Genomic DNA, 11,085 nt, shown 5'->3' with positions numbered 1-11,085 from the left:
AACCAAACCACTACCCACAGAAACATTTTAAGGGTCTATAATAAATGTGAAGCCAACTTTTACTTGGAGGATGGACAGGATAAAGTATAGAAACAAGTCTATTTTCAGGAAATCATTTTCAAAACTGTGGGCTTCCCTGATAGCTCAGTTGGTAGAGAAACCACCTGCAATGGAGGAGACCCTGGTTTGATTCCTGGATTGGGAAGATCCCCTGAAGGGATAGGCTATCCACTCCAGTACTCTTGAACTTCCCCCTAGTGGCTCAGCTGGTAAAGAATCCGCCTGCAAAGCATGAAACCTGGGTTCGATCCCTGGGTTGGGAAGATCCCCTGAAGAAGGGACTGGCTACCCACACCAGTATTCTGGTCTGGAGAATTCCATGCAATATAGTCTACGGGGTCACAAAGAGTCGGACACAACTGAGCAACTTTCACTTTTCTCAACAGTGTAAGGCTTGAAGGTAATTGTTTTCTCAATTTGGGGCTGTAATTATTCTACAGACATGACTTTTGTTATAAGCCATCAGCCACTAAAGTGTAATTTTATGGAACCTGTACACCATTACTTCTAGACAAAAGTGTTGACTAAATTGAGATGTAAGTTCTTAAGAGTGAGTGGGAGAGATTCCCTTCCTTTCTGCGAAACTTCTAGAAAGAGTAGCTTATACTCAAGCCACGTTTGCTTACCTTCTCATCAGTCTTGGCTTCTGCTTCCACCACTTGACAGAAACTGCTCTAAGGGAACCGCTGACCTTATTGTTAAATTCAATAGCTTTTCAGTCCTCGGTGCTTTGACTTTCTGGCTTTGTTTCTGTGGGCCACTCCCCTCTTCTTTGTTAGACTGGATCACTGGAGCGAAAACCCTACTCGCCCACAAGCCTAGCCTAGCACAGTGTTTGGCACTTTCTAGATGCTTAGGCATCATTTGTTCAGTCAGTGGCCTCAGTATCTCACTTCTCTGGATATGTTTTCTCACACATGAAAAGAAGAAGAATTATGTGGGGGCCCCTTTTATCCCAGCAGTTTGTAAAGAGCTCATCTTTTAGGGTCTTGAGTTGGCTAAAGCTCACCCCATTTCAACTGAGCATTATGAGCTGGTGTGTCCACTTAGGCAAATTCTTAGATTTTTCACTTTTTCTTTGGTCTGCAGGCCTATGCCCCAAAGCTATTCCTTTGCCTTCTGTTGCTTCTTGGCCAAAAGCCAGGCTGAATGACCTTGAGGATGTTACATTATCACCTTGGGATGAATGGGAGCTGCACAAGACAAGACAGCAAGCGCTCAGAACTCCGCTATTCCCATACTTGAGTAATGCCCATTTCATCTTAATGTTCTTCCCCCGGAGTTGATCCCCTTCAACTCCTTAGTCATTTCTGTTGCTTGTACTGAATTCCCTCAAGTCTAAGATTCTCTTTTCCTAGAGCTGCAGGAATCAGAACCAAACAATATTTCAGACGCCACTTTCCACTCCAGCATTACAGGATTTACAGAGGGGGAGTGATTATCTTGCTAATGGCTTAGTGGCATAAAGATCCCATCAGTCAACAACATTCAAGTTTCTGCTCTCATCTGGAGGTGAAAGCTGCTCATTCTCCCAGCTCATTTTCCCAAATATTGATCATCCTACATTTGCTTCCATGCTCACTGTCCCCAGGAGGTGTCCACCTATTGGGTCAAAGGTCCCAATGTGGCACAGTCACTTCCGAAATCAAGAGGGGAAACACATCCACTCCGTGCATAAACATTCATAAAGAGCAATCTAACAACACTCACCTGAATGCTGGATTAGTCAGCAAGCCATTAGAAATGAATCTAAATGATGTAGGGCAGAGTTCAGGGAAAAGTCATGGGATAAAGGAAACACACAGGCCCAAGCTGATTAAAAAGATAATTAGTTGTGGAAAATAAGGTTGGGTTCCAGCCAAGAATTTTTCTTTGACAATGATAACCCAAAGGATCCAATATAGTCATGTTGGGGGGATTTAGCTGCTGCTCTTTTATAGGAGTTGAACAGCCAGAACAAAGCAAGAGTCAGTTTCAAAGTGCAGCTCAACTCCCCCACCCCCCCTCCCCACCCACCCCCTGCCAGTTTGTTGTTTTGCCCATAAACATACAAGCCGTTTCCTTTCATCTGCACAGACTCATACAATATGGAGAACCCACAATAGGTTTAAGCCAGAATTGTAAATGACTGTGCAGAGTGCTGGTCAAACCAAAGATCTTTTGGCCTAAGAAAGAATCTTGAGGTCCCTGGCTGGAATCTAAAAAAGAAGAGAGAGAGGAACCTTTTAAAGATCTAAATAGGCCAGCAGACAAGTAAGTGATAAGGAAAAGCAAAACATCTCTTACCTAAATTATTAAATGCCATAAAGGTGCCTGAGATGCCTAATAATCAATACAGGTTTAACCTTCGCTTAAAGAACAAGAAAAATGTTTCGTGAATGGCCAGTTAGAGGGAGCTGACAACAAGGAAGGAGGGTAGTTGGGGAATGATGCCAGATAGTATTTGGACCTGAAACTGCAACTCCAAAGGTTCTGTGAAACTGTGTGCTTGAAATATTGTTTTGATAAATAAGCCATATCCTAGTGGAATTGAAATCTCCAACTGTTCCACTGGCACGGACATCTCTGCAGTGACAGCACATGCCCCAGATTGTGGAGTTAACTTGAATTCAATTTCAGATGTTGGGGAGCTAAAGGAGAGGGTGGTGGCAGTGGGAGGTTTACAAACAGCGTGCTGGGGCTCTGATGTTGTCATAACCAGATGGCTTCAACTGTATCTTTAAACAAAAACAAACACGTCCAGAAAAAATGACGACAGCATAAGCATCGAACCGCTTCACCTGTACCCAAAATCCTAACCGCTGTTTCCACAGTAAAGCCCATAGTGGAAATCCCATAAATATTGGGAAATCTCAGAAGAGACTTTTATCTTGCCAGGAGCCTGGTGCCCAAATTGCTACCCTCCTGAAGACACAGTCCCTGAAACCACAAACCCCCAATCCACAGCTTTCTGTGAATGAAGAAAAGCAAATTTGAAGCCTGGTTTGTCTTCCTGGATCCTCTGAGTAACAGGCCAGCTGAGGCACCTTTATAGAGCTTTTGCTCTTGCTATCCCCACACGAAGAAGCTTTACCTCACATTTCAGATACGGAACTTCCCCCAGTTACTTACATAATCTTTTCAGGGTATCATTACAACTCTTATTCAAGTTGTGTGACCTTAGGCATGTCCCTCAGGGCTTCAATTTCTCTCATCTATAAAATGGGAAGATGCTATCTCTCACTTGTCCTACCAAACCCATCAAGTTGTTGTGAAGTTCAAATGAGATACGTTATAGGAAGGTTTGCTGAAACCTGAGCCGTGTTGAGCCAGTGCAGTTACCTGAGAGACAACGTGGGTAGAGGAGATTCTGGGAACACCTCAGCCCCCAGCTCCGTGTGCTCATCTGGAAAATGGCAGCCAGGACATGGAGAACTGGGCACTTGCTCACTCAGGTGACGCTTAGGAGGAAACCAAGAAGTGCAGAGGAGTGGTTTCTAGTGAACAAATCCTGCCTTTGATTATACTGATAATGTGAAGTGAAGTCATGTCACTCAGTCGTGTGCGACTCTTTGCGACCCTGTGGACTGTAGCCTACCAGGCTCCTCTGTCCATGGGATTTTCCAAGCAAGAGTACTGGAGTGAGTTGCTATTTCCTTCTCCAGGGGATCTTCCCGACCCAGGGATCGAACCCAGGTCTCCAGCATTGTAGGCAGATGCTTTACCGTCTAAACCACTAGGGAAATGATATACTGATAACAGTCGTATCTATTTCATTCCAGGAGGGGCAAGATAAAATGAAAATTGGAAAGTCTGCGAAGGCTGAAGTCACTGGAGAACAATGGAAGGTGAAATGCTTTGAGTCTCCGTCTAAGGTCAAATAATACACACATTGGCCCCATGGCTAATGATTCTCCAGTGTACCCCTCTGTCCTGTGCAACCCTGCCATATGAAAGCAGAGGGGAGCTCTAGGGCATTCCTGTGAGCTCAATGGGAATTCAGATACTAAGTTTTCTGAAAACACATCCAGTCAGTGACAGAACCAGTCAGAGGTAAGAATTTCCCTTTATTAAATCTCCATATTCATGTCCCCTTGATATTTTATAGTTAGTTAAGGGAGATTGGGAGTTAGGTCTTAAAACACGTAGGGTGCAGAAAAGCCCACTTCTATTACTTGCCTTGGCAGTAGGAGCCTGATCCCTCATTAGGATGTGGACTGTGAGATACTCAGGAAAGACAAGGGGCTGGCAGATGCTGGAAGCTCACAAAGGAAACTTGAGATTAGGGACACACAATGAATCCCTACTGCTTAGACATTTTGAGCATAACCTCTGCAAGTTAAAGGATCAAACTAGGCCTTCAAAATCCCTTAAGGAATTCAGACCCAAAAGACAAGCCAGGTGAGTGAAACAAAAGACCAGAGATACCACACAGTACAAAATAGTAATTATTTATATTTTCAAAAAGAAAAAAAAATTTAACATTTGGAAGTTCTCCCCTGCAGGAAGAGGGGTGAATTGGAAGGAACAGGACTGGCTCCTATGCAGGCGGCAAGTCAGGTACAAACAGCTGAGCAATCTTGGGCTGGGAGGTTTTTCACACACCATTAATAATAAAGTTTCCTTTTCTTTTCTCTTCTTTTTGCTCTGTTATTGTTGTGTGTGTATTTGTGGTTTTTTTTTAGAAAAAGGAGTGGGGGAGACGAAATAAAATCAGAGAAAAATGCCAAAAAACATTTTCCACAATATCTAAAAACAGAGAACCATAGTTCTTGTCAAGACAGTATGAATTCTGGATAAACTATTTTTTCCAGTTTCAACACCAATAAAGATTTTTTCCAAAAGCTACCACATCAGAACACTCATCTTCTAGATCAAATACTCTCCTTCCCCTTTCACCTCTGCTGGCCATTTTTCATCAAAGGGCAACAGGACATATTCTGTTCTTGCAAACAGTAAGTGCTAACCACAAGAGAGCTCTTCTGATAACTTGCATGGTAGTGAGGAGTTTTCACAAATATCCAAGTTTTAGCACAGCGGGATGGACTAAAATTTCTTTCAACATAAATACTACTGGAATCCACAAACTGATTTTTTGAGAAATTCTGCAAAAATCCTTTCTTCTTTCCTTTTCCCTTCTCTTAAAACTACATGTCCTTTTTAAGTTTTCTTTTTGCTCCAGGCACCTGACGATTTGTTCTGCTCAGTCAGATGCAGACAGGTTTCTCCAAAGTACCACCGCGGGGATGTCCTCAGGGCCAGCGCCTAAACTGAATCCCCACAGTATCAACCTTGGCCGGGCCAAAGGGGACACAGTGACGCAGCAACAGGGTTTTCATTAGGTAGAACAGCCCCGAGTCTTGGGCCCTTCCCTCCCCCCACCCCCATTTCCCCCAAGTTTATTTAGTGCTGTATTAAAAGTCTGGGGCCACGATGCAGTCTTTTCCCCCCACAACAGAGTAAAAGCTCCACAGATTGCGCTGTCTACCTGGTGGTCAGTGGCAGCCATGACGGCTGCTGCTTCTGGAAAAGAAACGGAGTCTTACAACGGGCAGGATCTTAGGACTGCTTCAGGCGTTTGCGTGGGGGTCCCAGAAACGGGCACTGTGCTGAAGCCAGAGAGCGGTACGCCTCAGCCACCAAATGGGGATGTGACACCACCATTGACTTCCACCCGGAGGTCTCCAAGACATCCGAAGCATGGCTAGGAGAAATGTGAGAGATGGGTTACCAAAGGAGTACATGAAGGATGAACTGAACAGCCATCTAGAGAGCCCAGTTTCCCAGGGTTTGCTGTCTAGGTGTCAATGCAAGACACACTCAGACAGAACCCTTAACATGCAAGAGAATTTGCTTGTTAGACAATAGGTAGACAGGTGACCAGGTCACAGCTCTTGTCTCTTCTAAGTCTGAAAACAGAACTTTGAGCCACTATATTCTCAATTACAAAAGACGAAATGTTCTTCAGGCTTTTCTCTAAATCATCAAGGCTCTTTATATTCCTTGATGCTGATAAAGAGCAGGAGTTCTCTGGATCGGACAGCTCTGAGTTTCCATCTGGCTTTGCCATTTACTAGTCCCATAACCACAAAAAAGATCACAGCCTGAGGCTTATGTGATTATTGAAAGAGAGGCCAATTCCCACACTTCGTTGAATGGTTAACGTCTAAAAAGCACCAAGCAAGTGTCCAGTACAGAGTGAGCACTCAGGATAAGGAACATTTTGCCTCCATTGCTAACTCCTTCAAAATAGTCCTTTAGCCTTACAGAACATCTTTCCTTGTTTGAAGGCATTTTCTGTGTTAAATGATGTTTACTCATCTACCCTGCAACCTTAGACCTGTCTTACTCCAATACGGCTATTGTAGGGGATTCTCTTCTTGGGGTTTCTTCCCCAACTTTTGCCCCTCATCAGGCAAAGCAGTAGAACATATCCCACTGAGAATTACTTCCCACTGAGAAAGTAATATGGCCAGGTCACTTGTCATTTAGGAAGAAGGAACAGATGTACTGGAATGGATACTTCTTTCTCAAAACAGTATTCTACAACCTCATCTCCTAATTATGTTTTCTCTTTTCCCCATTCTGCAGTTGACCACTGGACACCCTTACTAACTCATAAAATCCACTTGTTTTCTCAGAGATCTGCTAGTCTTTTTGTAATAAGCTGGTGAGTGTGAAGTAAAGATGCTACTGCTTCGGGGGACAAAGGTTCTTTCAGACCAGCGAGTTTTCATTTTCATCAATTCTCATCCTGCAAGGTAGTAAAACACTTCACTCACCAATCAGATTAGACTGATGAAAGCAAAACCATTTTTCACACTGTCAAGCTGAAGGAAAAGACAGACACTCTCTACTTACTCCTGAAAGCTTAAAGTTACTCATCTGTTTCACTTACCAATTCAAAGTCTTTCTTTTTCATTCGCTAGCTAACCCAACTATCCTGAAAGAACTTTGAAGATGGCAACTCACTAGTTGATGAAATCCACTGCCTGAGTTTTCAACTGATCTGCACTGTGGAGGTCAGCCAGGATGAGAATTTCTGCGGCGTTCTCCACGGAGAGATTACTGCAGAGAGCATCCTCACACATGACCTTTAAACGCTCCAAGGCGTACTGTAAAACACAAGCGTGCTGTTGTCAGAACAGGAAAGGCTCTGGGCTGATTGCTACTGAAGCAGTTTTCTTCAACCATACCATCATGTAACTGGATACCTGAATAAAACTCCACAGACCATGAAAAGGCAATTATAAAACATAACCATACGCTGAAGGCTGAGATGAAGATGGCTAAAATAACTTGCAGGGCTGCCATTCAAGTTCTAAAGTCTATTAGAAAAATAGCAATATGGGTCTATGCAATAGACCCACATCTTCAAGTTTTCCTTTACCCTGACTACAATTAAAGTCTCTCTTAAACAATCACCACCTACCTTTACAATGAGGCATTTCTCTGCTTCAAGTCAACAGGGACATTACATTTTAAATTTCTGCAATCCTTTTATTTAGAGCCAGACTAGGGTGCAGCACAGCCCTTTCTACTTAAGTACTGCCACCAGCCCAGCAGGATATCGGGCTGTGAAAGGAGCCCTGTGGTGACTTTTACCAGCATCTCTGCCTGCAGTTGTTCCTGTCAACCAAAGGCCTCCTTTTCAATAGAAAAGGATAAATGGAGCCCTATTTTATTGGGGTTGAGGTTAAGATTCTGAGGGTAGAAGAACAAAGCAACAGAGAACCTGGATTTAGTTTCAGTCTTAAAAACTTCCTATTTTTCAAATAAAGGGTATAAGTAAATGTTCTAGAAATGAAGGTCCAGGTTAATATTGGGCACATCTGATCTACTCGATTTGTTTTGATCCAACTGTACTACTTGCTCTCAAATATATCATGAACTTACACTAAGGAACTTCAGGGCAGAGGGAAGACAGGGAAAAAAGGAGGCACAAAGTAAAATTGTCACTAATTAGTTCACAGGAGAATGATTTGGTCTGAGGGAATCCAGTCTCTGTACAGGTCCCATTTTGAGGGCCTCAGAACTCAATGACACAATACTCCTCTGGGCTGAATCATGACAATCAAACCAGGACAATTTTATTTTTATGAGTTCTGGGTGAGGAGGCATATCTGCTGGCACTGTGATTTCCTGCAGCAAAAAGAGAGTTTTATTGGTTTTGGTGCAGCTTTAATTTTTTACATTTGAGTAACTGGAAAACAGTTTCCATGGAAAACAGGAATGACACTAGACAAGAAAGAAATTAGGTTGCCATTTTTGTTTTAGAAGACCAGAAAAAGTTGAGTAAATATTCAGTCTTCACTCAGTGCTGCAAATAATATTCATCTTATCCTTTTTCTCAATATATTCTTTTAAAAGGACTTTTGCTGTGAATAGCTCTGATCCCTACTGCATAATTAGACAAAAGTAGCCATTTTTGTCCCTTGGGGACAGCTTTTTTTTCTTAATTATGCTTCTGAAAAACCTGCCTAATGGCAGTACTTACCCCAGAGGTTGAAATTTTGTCTCCCAGGCCTGGGCAACGTGTTTTGTTTTGTTTTTGGTCTAATTACACATGTCCCCAGGAGACTGGAAAAGCTCAGAAGAAGCTGTTTTAGTCTCTTGGGTAAATTCTAGATGTTTAGATCCTTCCGTGAAAATTTATTATTCTGTTTTCCTGAAGCTCACAAGGAGGTGTAAAGGTAAAAATGTTTTAAAATAAGCTTAGAGCAAAGATTATCTTATCTAATGCGAAATTCTGAAAGGAACTTGAAAAACGAACTCTTCAGTTACTTCTCATTCATAAACTTAAAGCACTGCTGTGATCCAACTGCTTTTCTTACACACTGCACTGAAAATACCACCCTTGGAATGTCAGTTCTGGCTGACCCCAAGCTCTCTAAACTTACAGCAGGTTCCCAGTAGGCTCTCTGGCTGAGGAGCAGGAATGAAAGCCCAGGGACACAGCTGTTTAAACCTGGCTCTGAGGATGCACAACTCTTAGTACTTCTGTCTAAAAACTGGACCTTGTGATACTATTCATCTTTATAGGAGCTGTATAATGAGAGGGCTAACTGCCTGGTATGTACAAGCACAAGTGACTGCTTCACTGAAAATCAGAGGCCAGGGAATTCCTTGGTGGCCCAGTGGCTAGGACTCCACGCTCTCAGGATGTGCCCAGTATTAACCTAGACGTTCATTTCTAAAACATTTATGTATACCCTCACCCAGAACTCTTCCTGAGGTCCTGGGTTCAAAATCTGATTGGGGAACTAAAATCCCACAAATGGAGTAGTGTGGCCAAAAAACTATTAGAGGGCAAATGAAGCATACTCATTATAAACTCAGTTTATGAAAAGCAGCCATCCAGGCCATGTGTTCTACTTTCCCAGACCTCATAGCGAATGTTTCCTTTCTGTTTCCACTGAAAGCCAAGTTTTCTCTGGTTAGAACTGAGCTAGACTGGAAGGGTACAGGATGTTTGCAAATGCCTAATCATACTTAGGAAAGTTTTGCAAGTTGATAAAACAATACAGTTATTATTCAATCCTCTCCACTGGAGGCACTGATTGGGTTTATATGCCTCATCCTCTATAAACACAGCAAAAAGATGATCAGTAAAGATAAAACCACCACTGTAAATACATTTTCCTCAGGGGTGCAAAGGGAGGAGGAAGGAGATGACTCCCCTGAGTGAATCCTGGGAAGGCTCTAGTACCTTCAGGTCAGAGACAGCTGGGACCCTCAGGCAGCTGCTGCAGCAGCAGGACAGGAAAAGGAGGCACTTGCAGCAGAGAACCACCTCTCTCAGAGTCTACTGCTGGCTGGGCTCGCGCCCGTTAACACTCTCGCCTCAACTGCTCCCCAGCAGAAGAAAAGTTTCCACAGGATAAACAGCAACTGTTTCCCCCACCCAACCCCCCCATTTCCTCAGACCACAGGGCCTTGGAGGAACAGGTCACTGCTCTGTCTGGTGTATCTACACAATGAAAGTCAGTTTCCCAAACTGTGTTTTGGGGAACACTAATCCCTGGAAGTGATCCTTGAGAACAGTGATTCTGGGTTAATGAAATTGGAGAAATTTGTTCACCGTATTCTTTTTTAGAAAGCGCACAGTGCGCACTAACACAAAAAGGTTCTGAGCAATCTGGTTGTAAAACAGCAACACAAAAACCCCAGTTTGACTTAGAGTTTCATTAACCTTTCCCCCCTCAATCTTGGGAATCACCTGCCTGTTGTTTTAGTAATCACTACAATTCATTAAGGCTAAGATCTACATTATTATTTTCACACTTTAACATTTCTCAAATCAAAAATGTGTCTCACAATCAAAGTGTATGTTTATGGTAGAAGTATCTCTCTTACAATTTTGAATATGATGTATTTCAATAACTTCTTAGGGAAAAGCTGCAAATGACCAGAACACTATGTAAAAGTTATTCTTATTGACAAAGCTTAAGTAAAAGTTAATGAACTCAAGAACATTCTGTAAACTACAAAGCCAAATCATAAATCCAAATGTTAATCTGAATCTTTCAAATCACTGAGTTAAATTTGAGATGGGCAAGAGAAGACAGGTAAATCTCACTTCTTTTCCATGGTGAGGGTGACCATATAATTTACCATTAAGAGGAGGACACCTTTGAAAATAAAAAGGTGCTATCGATAACTGTTGGAACACAAGTATGAACCAGGATTGTTCTGACCAAACTAAGATAAACGCTCATCCTGCCCACAAAGCAACATAAAAGCCCAGTCATGAAGCTCAAGAGGTCACCAAAACTCCCAGTCTTGTTATTATTTTCCTATTCTTATCCCACCTTGTCAGCAGCTGCCAGCAAATCATCCGCCATTTTGTCGAGGTTCGGAGCCTTCCCCGTGTAAATGAAGCACATCATTTCCTTAAAAACTTCAGGCTCCACATCATTGATTTCAACCCGATTCTACGCCAAAAAAATTAAAATTAAGAAACATTCCAACAGAACAAAATTCCTTAACCATCTTCATGATTTTAAGTTCTGAGGAAGAGAGGAGTTCATATCATATTAAATCTAA

The 11,085-nt window shown here is 42.5% G+C and overlaps 1 protein-coding gene across 3 annotated transcripts in view; it reads right to left on the bottom strand.

Moving 5' to 3' along the window:
* Positions 1–4,474: 4,474 nt before the first annotated feature.
* Positions 4,475–11,085, bottom strand: part of SPOP (speckle type BTB/POZ protein) — an 82,341-nt gene continuing 75,730 nt past the window's right edge. For all 3 annotated transcript variants that reach the window (XM_070773305.1, XM_019981849.2, XM_019981848.2), the window contains 3 exons: positions 10,851–10,973; positions 7,012–7,154; positions 4,475–5,743 (listed from right to left, as the gene is read on the bottom strand). In XM_070773305.1, the coding sequence (XP_070629406.1) occupies positions 5,599–5,743; positions 7,012–7,154; positions 10,851–10,973 (411 nt within the window). In that variant the 3' untranslated portion in view covers positions 4,475–5,598. The remainder of the gene's footprint in view (positions 5,744–7,011; positions 7,155–10,850; positions 10,974–11,085) is intronic.

Source organism: Bos indicus, chromosome 19 (assembly GCF_029378745.1).
Source record: "Bos indicus isolate NIAB-ARS_2022 breed Sahiwal x Tharparkar chromosome 19, NIAB-ARS_B.indTharparkar_mat_pri_1.0, whole genome shotgun sequence".
Lineage (NCBI taxonomy): Eukaryota > Metazoa > Chordata > Mammalia > Artiodactyla > Bovidae > Bos > Bos indicus.
The sequence above is the reverse complement of the archived record's forward strand: the minus strand, read 5'-3'. Positions and strand labels throughout refer to the sequence as shown.